Source organism: Rhinopithecus bieti, unplaced genomic scaffold (assembly GCF_001698545.2).
Source record: "Rhinopithecus bieti isolate Rb0 unplaced genomic scaffold, ASM169854v2 scaffold_34281, whole genome shotgun sequence".
Classification (NCBI taxonomy): domain Eukaryota; kingdom Metazoa; phylum Chordata; class Mammalia; order Primates; family Cercopithecidae; genus Rhinopithecus; species Rhinopithecus bieti.
The window spans coordinates 1889360-1902298 of record NW_016814762.1 but is presented as its reverse complement, the minus strand read 5'-3'; the positions used below and the strand labels follow the sequence as shown (position 1 = coordinate 1902298).

At 51.1% G+C, this 12939-nt stretch overlaps 1 protein-coding gene across 1 annotated transcript in view; it reads left to right on the top strand.

The window, feature by feature from the left end:
• The window catches only part of CES2 (carboxylesterase 2), a 12471-nt gene extending 1332 nt beyond the window's left edge, over positions 1 to 11139 (top strand). Inside the window, 11 exon segments of the mRNA XM_017852346.1 lie at positions 4614 to 4818; positions 5778 to 5919; positions 7062 to 7195; positions 7277 to 7535; positions 7949 to 8047; positions 8330 to 8470; positions 8592 to 8672; positions 8946 to 9090; positions 9493 to 9630; positions 10139 to 10211; positions 10675 to 11139. Coding sequence (XP_017707835.1) covers positions 4614 to 4818; positions 5778 to 5919; positions 7062 to 7195; positions 7277 to 7535; positions 7949 to 8047; positions 8330 to 8470; positions 8592 to 8672; positions 8946 to 9090; positions 9493 to 9630; positions 10139 to 10211; positions 10675 to 10861 — 1604 coding nt within the window. The 3' untranslated portion in view covers positions 10862 to 11139.
• Positions 11140 to 12939: the final 1800 nt, after the last annotated feature.

Below are 12939 nucleotides of genomic sequence, written 5' to 3'. Positions count from 1 at the left end.
AACACCTTCTCGCAGCATCTGGCTCTGAGTGTGTGGCGTCCTTGGCCAGGGGGGCGCCCTGACCCCTGCAAAGGGGCCTCAGACAAGATTAGTGGTCCTTGGGGAACAGAAGCCCCCAGGGGCCAAATCCTAAAGGGAATCCAAAAGGCTGCAGTGGCTGGGAGTGATTGGCTCACGCTTGTAATCCCAGCACTTTGGAAGGCCGAGGGGGAGAATCGTTTGAGCCCAGGAGTTGGAGGCCATCCTGGGCAATATAGTGAGACTCGGTGTGTACAAAATATTTAAAGAAATTAGAGGGCTGTGGTGGCCTGTGACCTGTAGTCCCAACTACTTGGGAGGCTGAGGTGGGAGGATCACTCTAGCAGGGGAGGTTGAGGCTGCAGTGAGCCTTCGTCACACTACTGCACTCCAGCCTGGGTGAAAAAGCAAATACCTTTTTCAAGAGAAAAGAGCCAAAGAGCTGTGGTGTCCCTCACGCTATTGACCTCATCCTGGGCAAAGGTACAACTTGGTTTCTAGGGCAAAGGTGATGGCTCTGTGTGCCTGCCAGGCTTCTCCCGGCCCTTATCAGAAGCTCCAGGATTGTTTCTGCCTTTCGTCCTGTCACCTGAAACTCTCCTAAGTCTATGATATGACCGTCTCTCCCAACCCTTTCCTAATTTAATCTGCCCAGGTGGAGTCCCTACTCCCCCTGCCCCATGGTGCACTCCCGCAGGGCTTCCTCCCGTGCGTGACCTTGACCGCATTCTAGAATTCACCAGGAGCCCAGCAGCAAGATTTGCCCGGCCTCACAGAAGGCTACCTTTTAAAATATTTTTGGCCAGGCACAGTGGCTCCCACCTGTTATCCCAGCACTTTGAGAGGCAGAGATGGGAGGATCACTTAAGGCTAGGAATTAGAGACCAGCTTGGGCAACAAGACTTGTCTCTACCAAAAAAAAAAAAAAAAAGAGTCAGGCATAGTGGCACACACCTGTACTCCCAGCTACTCAGGAGGCTGAGGTGGGAGGATTTCAAGCCCCAGAAGTGGAGGCTGCTATGAGCTGTAATTGCACCACTACACTCCAGCCTGGGCAACAGATGGAGACCATGTCTGGAAAAAAAAAAAATATATATATATATACACACACACACACACACAGAGGAAATTTTGGGTTGGAACCACGTTCAGGAAAAATTATTGACAAGGCATAGGGTACAGGTGATGTGTGCCATCCTCTTTGGTCCCAACCAGTCTTGGCTTCTTCTCAGGGGCCATCAAAGTCCCCATGGCACCACATACAGTGCCCAGAAGTTTACACAAGAATAGATGCGTGCACTTGTCCTTGATTTTAATCTCAACAGTCATAAATTCATCCACTTTTGGGGCCAGTCTTTTCCACTTTCAAACACAAGGAGTGGCCTCCACACACCCCTACATGGTAGAGCTTCTTCATACTGATTAATGGAAGGGCTTCTCTCAAGGATGAAGTAAGTAATGAATCTCTTTATTACATGAGTTGATGTAACAGGTCTCTAACCAGGGACATTTCAGCAGGTGACATCCTTTGCTGTAACAAACATCAGGCATCAGTGGCCAGTGGCCACAGGGAATTACCTGGATAGACATCCCCTCCAGCAAGGAATTGTGTGCAGGAGCGTGTTACTGGGGAGAGCAGTGGGCCTTTTGACTTGGAGACATTGTAAAAATGTCCTCTCTGGTGCCTGTAAATGTCTACTGACCCCGGCCTCCCCCACACCAGGTGGCATCAAACATGTTGATCCATGTTGAACTGACAGATGTAGGGTGGCACTAGCTCCCTAAGGCTGTTTTATGTTTTGATTTTTTCTTTTTTCTTGAGACAGGGTCTCACTCTGTTGCTCAGGCTGGAGTGCAGTGGTGCCATCTCGAATTACTGCAACCTCTGCTTCCCAGGTCCAAGCGATTCTCATGCCTCAGCCTCCCAAATAGCTGGATCTGCAGGCATGCGCCACCATGCCCAGCTAATTTTTTTATCTTGTGATAGAGATGGGGTTTCACCTTGTTGGCCAGGTTGGTCTTGAAATCCTAACCTCAAGTGATCCACCTGCCTCAGCCTCCCAAAGTGTTGGGATTACAGGCATCAGCCACCACGCCTGGCCTGTGTTTTGACTTTTTATTATGGAAATGGGCTCAGATTTCTCAAATCCTACAGAAGAAGAACCTGAGATTCCAAAAGGGAAGGTGCCAGGCAGGTGGGAGCTGGTGGGAATAACAAGGGCAGGTGAACCTCCATGAGGCACAGAGAGGGTCAAGGCTACTCGAGGGCTGCACAGCACCAAGGGATGAGCCAAGTCTGAGGTAGAAAGAGTAGTATAACAAATCCAACGTACCCATTGTCCACCTTCAGCAATGATAAAAATCTTGTTTTTGTTTCTGTTTTAAATCAGCTTTCTCAGGTTGAATATAACCGGGTGTTTTCTGGATGGCCACCTCCCCCTTGCACCATTATTTGAAGCAAATCCCAGACATCATATCATCTGTAAATTTGTCATTATGTCCTATTAAAAGAAAAGAAACATATGTATGTATGTGTGTGTTTCCACAACATAGTATGTTCTCAATTCAATCAAGTATATAGTCAAACGTTCCTTCATATTTATAAATGATATCAATATTATTACAAGGTTTTTTAAAAAATCAGGATTCAAATAAAGTACATATTTTGCAAATTGATAGATGATTCTTTCTTTCTTTCTCTCTCTCTCTTTCTTTCTTTCTTTCTCTCTCTCTCTCTCTCTTTCTTTCTCTCTCTCTCTCTCTCTCTCTCTTTCTTTCTTTCTTTCTTTCCTTTCTTTTCTTTTCTTTCTCTCTTTTTCCTTTCTTTCTTTCTTGTTTTTTGAGATGGAGTCTCACTCTGTCGCCCAGGCTCACTGCAAACTCCACCTTCCAGCTTCAAGGGATCCTCATGCCTCACCTTCCGAAGTAGCTGGAATTACAGGCACATGCCACAACACCTGACTAACTTTTGTATTTTTAATAGAGACAGGATTTCACCATGTTGACCAGGCTGGTTTCGAATTCCTGACCTCAGGTGATCCACCCACCTCGACCTCCCAAAGTGCTGGGATTATAGGCATGAGCCTCCATGCCTGGCCAATTCTCTTGGCTTTATACTTAAGAGTGGAATTTTTGGATCATATGGCAACTCCATGTTTAATCCCCTGAAAAACTGCCAGACTGTTTTCCAAGCAGTTACACCATTTTACCTTCCCACTGGCAATGTACGAAAGTTCCAAGTTTTCCACATCCTTACCAACACTTATTATCACATGCCATTTTTATGTGTTTCTTGAATCTCTTTCAGTCTTCAGATTTACCCTCTGCCTCTCTTTTATTTTCTTTCTAAACTTTGTTGCATGTTGAAGAAACCAGTTTATTTGTTCTGGAGAGGATGCCACCATTTAGGTTTTGCTGATTGCATCCCAGTGGTGTCTTTTAACTGTTGTTCTGTCCCTTGTCTACCGTGTAAACTTGTATTTATATTCTAGAGGCATAATCAGATTTGGGTTTTAGGTTTTATTTTGTTTTGTTTTTTGGAGGACTACTTCACATGTGGTGCTGTGTACTTCTGATAGAAAATATGTAACGTCTGATTGTCTTGCTTTTTGTGATACCACAAAATGAGTGGTTGACACCACAGTGAGAATTCAATGTGCATTTCTCTTACTATGAATGAGGTAAAGCTCTCTTTATTTGAAAGAGACTGATTTGTATTGCTTATTCTAAACATATTCTTATACTACTTTGTTTTTGCGTAGCTGGCATATTCTTTGTTTGTAGAAATTCTTTATCTATTAAGAGGACTGATGTTCTCTGTTAGGTGATTTTCAATCACTTCCTCCCTCCCTGATCCCCACAGCAGACAGGCTGTTTTTTGTTTGTTTGTTTGTGTTTGTGTTTGTTTTTGTTTTGAGACAGGTTCTCACTCTGTCACCCAGGATGGAGTGCAGTGACGTGATCATGGTTCACTGTAGCCTAAACCTCCCAAGCTTAAGAAATCCTCCCACCTCAGCCTGCCAAGTAGCTGGGACACCACATGTGCCACCACACACAGCTAATTTATTTTCTTCATTTTTTTGCAGAGACAGAGTCCCACTAGAGTCCCCAAGCCAGCCTCTGTGCTTTTTATGTCCCAGCCACAGTCACACTTCCCTCTTTTAGCTCTTTTCACCAACATCACTCATGGTTTGGAGGATGCTTTCTTTATGTCGTTTCTTGCCACCTTGGGCATGATATCCCTGAGGACAGGAAACATGCCTGCCCAATTCCCACCATCATCCTACTGTCACATGACCTGGCACACAGTTGAAAGGACAGTCTAGTCCCATCAAGGGCATGTGACCCTTTGTTTGAAGGTCTTAGGGCTGAATGATGTTGCCAGGCCCCAAGGAGCCTCAGCCTGGTGGGATGGAGACAGGCCCAAGAAGGCAGAGTGGGAAGGGACTGTTACAGGCAGGAAGTTCGTAAAACCTGTATTTATATCAGGATCCCTTGAGCTGAGCTGAGGGTGGCAAGGAGGCAGCAATATCAACAGTCTGGGAGGGCAGCTGATTGGTCAAACCCAACCGTGATGTCTGTCTCTCTGCCCACAGGCCAGGACTCTGCCAGTCCCATCCGGACCACACACACGGGCCAGGTGCTGGGGAGTCTTGTCCATGTCAGGGGCACCGAAACCGGGGTCCATACCTTCCTGGGAATTCCCTTTGCCAAGCCACCTCTCGGTCCACTGCGATTTGCACCCCCTGAGCCCCCTGAATCTTGGAGTGGTGTGAGGGATGGAACCACCCATCCGGCCATGTAAGTTCTCCCAGGGGTCCAGGGAACTCCAGGCCCTGGGGCAGGGGTAGGGTGCTCTGAACTCAGCTAGGCTGCAATTGTCATGTCACCTAAACCCCCACAGCCAGTTTTCCTTCTGAGTTTCGTGGATCCCCACGTGCATTTTTCCAATGAGCATGCTGAGGCTGGGGAGGGTGAATAACTTCTCAGACCCCTGGCTCAAGGCTTGGCATTCGGGAGGCATTGGCTCCAGGTGCTGAAGGGAGGGGCAGAGACACAGATCTCCCCAGATTCTGGTTCTGCCAAGCTTTCTCTGCCACCAGGGGCAGGTGTCTCTGGGAAAGGTTCGATGTAGCTCTATGAACCTTGTAGGAGCCCCTAACTCTAGTGGCAGATGTTGCAAATAGCTGAAGAGAACAGTAGTGGTAGCTTCCTGGGGACCCGCACTCTCCACAGTCACTGTGTCCACCAACAGGGCCAGGAGCCATTGGCCAAGAGACGTGTATATTTTTCCAACTGGAGGCCATGTGGGAATGATGAGTTTTTGAGAGTTTAGGCTTGGGATGAGGGACATCCCACTGCCCTTCTCATGAGAAATTAACATCCATTCACTCATGTAGCACACATATGTGGGCTACTCCCCTGTGCCAGCCCTGAGGGGGTACAGCGATATAGTGGTGAATGTCAACACATGCAGCAATGGTTCTCATAGAAACCCCTGAGAGTTAAGGCTTCCGGTGTCGGGAGGAATGATACCCAAGGTCCTCACTGACCTCGAGACCTCCCTGGAAGTCCAAGCTCCATCCCAGCTTCCCCAGAGCCTGTGGCCTGTAACTTGGTGGGAAGGGATTTTTGGGAGGGATCATGTGTGGGCAGGGTATTGTGAGAGGGGCTGAGGGTTGTTGGGAGCACATCTGAACCCAGGGTCTGGTTTTGGCCACAGCCCGGTCCCTGGACTGATTATTTGCCCTGGTTACTAGGTGTCTGCAGGACCTCACTGCACTGGAGTCAGAATTTTATAGCCAATTGAATGTGACCATGCCTTCAGTCCCCATGTCCGAGGACTGCCTGTACCTCAACATCTACACGCCGGCCTATAGCCATGAAGGCTCTAACCTGCCGGTGGGTGTCAGGCCACAGTTCACTGGGGGTTGGAGGACAGTTCTTCTGCAAGTAGGTAGAAAGGACAATATTAGCTCAGGCCCTGCTGCAGAGTGGACTGTGCTGAGAAGCTTCTCACTCTCAGGTCCAAGAAATGCTCCTTACCCAGGCTGGGCAGCTGGCCCCTGGGCATGGTGTCACAGAGTTCTGGCTGCTCCCAGAGGTCAAAGGCTGTGGCTCTGGGCTGGACCCAGGACTCACCCAGCCAACTCATGCCCAGAAGATCCACCCAAGTGCCCAAGGGCTGCACCTTGAGGTGACCAAGAACCCCAGCCATGGATAATCTGTTGCGTCTATGAGAATGGGCACACACAAAAACTTTTTTTTTTTGAGACAGAGTCTCGCTCTGTCACCCAGGCTGGAGTGCAGTGGTGCAATCTTGGCTCACTGCAAGCTCTGCCTCTGGGTTCATGCCATTCATCTGCCTCAGCCTCCTGAGTAGCTGGAACTACAGGCGCTGGCCACCAAGCAAGGCTAATTTTTTTTGTATTTTTTAGTAGAGATGGGGTTTCACCGTGTTAGACAGGAAGGTCTCGATCTCTTGACCTTGTGATCTGCCTGCCTCGGCCTCCCAAAGTGCTGGGATCACAGGCGTGAGCCACCACGCCCGGCCACAAAAACTTTTTTTGTTAGAGATGGCATTATGCTCTGTTGCACAGGCTAGAATACAGTGCATGAACATAGGTCTCTATAACCTTGAATTCCAGGGTGATCCTCCCACCTCAACCTACTGAGTAGCTGGGACTGCAGGCCTGTGCCACCATGCCTGGCTAATTTTTAAAACATTTTCTGTTGAAAGGGGGTCTCCCTATGTGGTTCAGGCTAAGGACATTTTTTATTAATGTTCATGTGGAGCCGTCAGGGAGACGCCCCTTTTCTTTCCACTTCGGTGAGTTTTCTGGGGCTGATGAAACCAGGCTTTGATACAGGGGCTGGTCTTCCTGATAGATCTTGGATGCTTAACAATTGGCCCATGTAATGAATTTGTGCTGGAGTTCTAATGGGGAGGTAGACAGACGCAAAGCACTGGTTGGTTTAGGTAGTGGCCCTGGTGGGGTTCAGGCTGGGTGGGAGCATCGTGGTAGCTGTCTTGATTTCCCCAGGTGATGGTGTGGATCCACGGTGGTGCGCTTGTTATTGGCATGGCTTCCATGTATGATGGTTCCATGCTGGCTGCCTTTGAGAATGTGGTGGTGGTCACCATCCAGTACCGCCTGGGTGTCCTGGGCTTCTTCAGGTGAGACTAGGTCTGGGCTGGGCAATGAGGGCTGAGCGGGGCCAGGACAGCCCTGTGATCCCTGTCCCTGCTACTTCTCAGCACTGGAGACAAGCATGCAACCGGCAACTGGGGCTACCTGGACCAAGTGGCCGCACTACGCTGGGTCCAGCAGAATATCGCCTACTTTGGAGGCAACCCTGACCGTGTCACCATTTTTGGCGAGTCTGCGGGTGGCACGAGTGTGTCGTCGCTTGTTGTGTCCCCTGTATCCCAAGGACTCTTCCATGGGGCCATCATGGAGAGTGGCGTGGCCCTGCTGCCTGGCCTCATTGCCAGCTCAGGAGACGTTATCTCCACAGTGAGTGCCCTCAGCTATGGAGGCCTAGGCCTGCTACCTCCCCTTCTGTCTGTTAAGTGGGGATGAAAAGGGCCATTGGGGAGCATCCCCCAGGAGCTGCCGCCTACCTTGGAATTGCTGGGGGCTCCAGGGTCAGAAGGCACATCCTTCTGCCATTGCAGAGGCCAAGTTTGTTCTGTGGCCTCTGTGCAAAGTTGTCACCCTAGGGATCCCCATCATGAGGAGAACCATCTAGGCAGATGGGATGGTGCCCTATATCTGCGACTTCTGAGTTGGAACAGTGTCAAAACTCCAGGAATTCATATGCAGTACCCTGTGAGATTTGGGGTGCCCCTGCCCCCTGCCAGGGCCTTGGGCAAACTCCTCTTCTCTACCTGGAAGGATGAGCCAGCCCGTGCCTGGTCCCTTTGCAGGTGGTGGCCAACCTGTCTGCCTGTGACCAAGTTGACTCTGAGGCCCTGGTGGGCTGCCTGCGGGGCAAGAGTAAAGAGGAGATTCTCGCAATTAACAAGGTTGGTCTAAATGGATGTGGGTGTAGAGGAAGGGGTGCAATAGGCATGGGGCTGGCAGGCCTGCATGGCCCTCATATCCCCTGGGCACATTATCTCATTTGCCTGCCAGGTTGTCATAGCCCTGGGTAGGGACTGAATGTCGGTGCATGCTGAGCCAAACATTGATCTCCTGGGGTGGATATGAGCATCCGGGATGAATTAGGAAGGAGTGGAAGGTACTCAGAGGGCATTGGAAGATGTCTGGGACCTGACCTTGTTCCCTGACCTTGCATTTCCCCTCAGCCTTTCAAGATGATCCCTGGAGTGGTGGATGGGGTCTTCCTGCCCAGGCACCCACAGGAGCTGCTGGCCTCTGCTGACTTTCAACCTGTCCCCAGCATCATTGGTGTCAACAATGATGAATTTGGCTGGATCATCCCCAAAGTAAGGCCCAACCCAAGCTGTCAAGTGCCTGGGGAGCCCATCTGGTCGTGGGGAGTGTTCAGGGCTTTGTAGTTCCAGACTCATCCCATCCCCAACTGTAGACTCTCTCCCGGCCACCCAGGTCATGGGTATCTATGACACCCAGAAGGAAATGGACAGAGAGGACTTCCAGGCTGTTCTGCAGAAAATGTTAACGCTGATGGTAAGGCTCCTGGGGTCCCTCGCCAATGGAGAGGGGCTCCTCTCCTGTCCTGAGGCAGAGGAAATTCAACCCCCAGATAACCCTGTCTATGTAGTGACCCCCATGAGCAAAGGCTCAAATGTGTGTGTGCTTGGGGGTGGGGTCACCTCAGAGTCATGCCTTTGCTCCCCCTTCCTGTTCCATCTCACGGTCCCTCTCCCCAAGCCCAAGGCCACTTCTTCCCTGCCCCTGACATCCAGCCTAACCTGCCTCTTCCTGATCCACCTGGGGTAGATGTTGCCTCCTACATTTGGTGACCTGCTGATGGAGGAGTACACTGGGGACAATGGGAAGCCCCAGAGCCTCCAAGCCCAGTTCCAGGAGATGATGGCAGACTCCATGTTCGTGATCCCTGCACTCCAAGTAGCACATTTTCAGCGTGAGTATATTTGGACCTAAGGCCTGACTGGCAGGGGTACAGCTCAGGGCTGTGGGTCCCAGGTGAGACCTGCTGCTGTCCATTTTTTTGGGGCCCCTGGGACACTTGAGGTCCATCACTGCAGTAAATCCTCATAACTAGCCCAAGAGACAGACATTTCCCCATTTCACAGATGAGGAAATTGAAGTTAGGGACCTTCAGTGACTAGCCCAAGATGATACAGCTAAGAAGTCCAAGGCCATGATTTATCCCGTCTCTTCCTCTGCTCCTGCCCCAGCCTGGGGCTCCACACCCCACTGTCCAGATTCCAGCCAGCTTTGGACCTAGGTATCTTATCACCATGGGTGAGGCAAGAAGGCTTCAGGGGAGGGGCCACTGTGTCACGGGCTGTCCACCCCACAGGTTCCCGGGCCCCTGTGTACTTCTATGAGTTCCAGCATCAGCCCAGCTGGCTCAAGAACATCAGGCCGCCGCACGTGAAGGCAGACCATGGTGATGAGCTTCCTTTTGTTTTCGGAACTTTATTCTGGGGCAACTACGGTGAGTCTTCTTCCTTTCCCGGGAGGTGGGCTGGGTCCCTGGCTGGGTCCCTGAGGGGTGATTGATTGTCCTCACTGCCCAGATAAGGAAACTGAGGCTCAGAGACAGGATGAGATCAGGTGTCCAAGATTTTACAGCTCCAGAGGCTGTGCCAGGATTAGAATTCATGACTCTTCAGACTGTGGCCTGTGCTCCCTCCATCCCTCCCCACCCTTGGGTGTCTGCCTGGTGCAGAGCAGGTTTTCAGGACGTTTGTTTCTTCAATGACTCCCAGTGACAGAAGGAAGAAGGGGCCTTCAGGGCCAGGAAGCAGCCCTGGATGGAGTCAGCCAGAGCCTGGGCCAAGGGGAAAGTTTGGAAAAGGGGATGGCTGGCTTCTGAGGGCGGTGGGAGAAAAAGCAGAGAAGCAGGACTTGGGACCGAGGGCTGGGGGGCCATGGACAAGCTCCACCTGGGATGCTGAGGTGGGACATCCTGACCAAGACACAGGTCCCCTTCCTCTCTGCAGTTAAATTCACTGAGGAGGAGGAGCGGCTAAGCAGGAAAATGATGAAGTACTGGGCCAACTTTGCTCGAAACGGGTGAGACGTCACACCCCTGCCTCAACCTCCCCGGGTTGGGGGGCTTGTGCCCATCCAGCAATCTCCTAGTCTGGGGTGACCTCATGATCACACCCGCATCCTTAATCACATGGTAGCCCCTTCCCCAGCCCCGGGACCCACTCGGACAGGGTGGGGGTGCCGTGGGGCAGTGGACATGCTCCATCTCCCTGGTCTAGCTGGAGGGTGGGCACCAATGCTGTGCCACCATCTGGGTCTCCTTCTCAGAGAGAGGGACACAACAGAGCCGGCCGCCCCGCCCCCACTGGAGCTGACACTAGCTGGAGGGAGTTTGTTTCCTGTTTCTGGAAGACGCCCCCCTCACTGCCCAAGCCCACCTGGCCTGCTTAGCTGCCTTGCCTGACCGGACTCAGGGTGCTCAGGTCTGGGCTCCAGGGGCTCAGAATGACCCTCGTATCGCCCTGCTGGGACGGCACGTCTATAGGAACCCCAACGGCGAGGGTCTGCCACACTGGCCGCTGTTCGACCAGGAGGAGCAATACCTGCAGCTGAACCTACAGCCTGCAGTGGGCCAGGCTCTGAAGGCCCACAGGTTACAGTTCTGGAAGAAGGTGCTGCCCCACAAGATCCAGGAGCTCGAAGAGCCTGAAGAGAGACACATAGAGCTGTAGCTCCCAGTGCCAGGGAGGAGGGGGTGGGCTCGCTTACAGGCGAGCATCAGCCTGATGTGCCCACACACACCCACTGAGGAGAAAGAAGTTGATTCCTTCATTCATGTAGCCATTCATTCATTCTTCCGTCCATCCATTCAGAAAGCATTTATTAAGAACTTACTCAGGCATGAGGGCTCATATATGTAATCCCAGCTATTGGGGAGGCTGAGATGGGAGGATGGCTTGAGGCCAGAGGTTAGAGACCAGTCAGGGCAACACAGTGAGACCCCTTCTCAAAAAAAAAAAAAAAAAAAAAAAAAAAAGAGAGAGAGAGATTAGAAACTAAATAGGAAAGTTTTGAGCTTCAAGTCAGTGACAAGTAAAACAGATTTTTGAAAAGCAAAGAAAACAAAATATAAGGAAAAAAACTCTGAGAAAATAAAAATAAAAAATGAATAATAGGCGAGGCACTGTGGCTCATGCCGTAATCCCAGCACTTTTGGGAGGTCAAGGTGGACAGATCACCTGAGGACAGGAGTTTGAGACCAGCCTGGCCAACATGGTAAAACCCATCTCTATGAAAAATACGAAAATTAGACGGGCGCAGTGGTGCACACCTGTAATCCCAGCTACTCAGGAGGCTGAGGCAGGAGAATCACTTGAACCCGGGAGGCAGAGGTTGCAGTGAGCTGAGATTGTGCCACTGCACTCCACCCTGGGCAACAAGAACGAGACTCTGTTTCCAAAGAAAAAGAGACAAAGGAAGCTACTGCATGATGTTAGTTACCAAGTCTGCCATGGGTCCTCTCTTGTTAGACACACTCGATAGATCCCACCACTGAGCTGTGGATGGGCAAACCCCAGTGGAAACCCACCCTCCCCAACACCCCACTGAGCGCTGGGCCCCATCCTCCCTCCCTCCCTCACCTCCACCTGCCTTCTCTCTTCTCTCCTCTGAGTCCCCAGGCCTTTCCCACTTTGAGGGAGGTGTTCGAAGAATGTTGCCCACACCTGAGCGTGAGAAGTCTATGTCTGTTCATCCCTGAGAGGTCTGAAAAAATAAAAATAAATTCTAAAAAAGCCTCTATCTGCCTCTCTACAAGCCCCAAGTGATATCTGTGAGTGGCCAAAAGGAAACCTGGATACCGGAATCCTAGTGTCTTAGTCCATTCAGTTGCTATAGCAAAAATACTACCAGTTAGGATGGGTGCAATGGCCCACACCTATAATCCCAGCACTTTGGGAGGCCAAGGTGTGCGGATCATTTGAGGCCAGGAGTTTGAGACCAGCCTGGCCAACATGGTGAAACCCTGTCTCTACTAAAAATACAAAAATTAGCCAGGCTTTGTGGTGCACACCTAGAATGTCAGCTACTCGGGAGGCTGAGACATAAGAATCACTTGAACCCAGGAGGCAGAGGTTGCAGTGAGCCGAGATTGCACCACTGTGGTCCAGTGGCAGAGAGACCCTGGTCTCTGGGTGGCAGAGAGACCCTGCCTCAAAAATAAGTAAATAAATAAATAAATATGACCAGTTAGGCCGGGTGTGGTGGCTCATGCTTGTAATCCCAGCACTAATGGAGGCTGAGGTGGGCCTCCTGAGCTTGAGCCCAGGAGTTTGAGACCAACCTAGGCAGCATGGAGAAACGCCATCTCTACAAACAAATACAAAAATGATTTGGATGTGGTGGCACACACCTGTAGTCTCAGTTACTCAGGAGACTGAGGCAGGCAAATCACTGAGGTCAGGCCACAGTGAGTAGTGATAGTACCACTGCACTCCAGCCTGGGCAACACAGCAAGACCCTGTCTCAAAAAAATAGTTTCCTCAGGCCGGGCGCGGTGGCTCAAGCCTGTAATCCCAGCACTTTGGGAGGCTGAGATGGGCGGATCACGACGTCAGGAGATCGAGACCATCCTGGCTAATACGGTGAAACCCCATCTCTACTAAAAAAATACAAAAAACTAGCCGGGCGAGGTGGCGGGCGCCTGTAGTCCCAGCTACTCGGGAGGCTGAGGCAGGAGAATGGCGTAAACCCGGGAGGCGGAGCTTGCAGTGAGCTGAGATCCGGCCACTGCACTCCAGCCTGGGTGGNC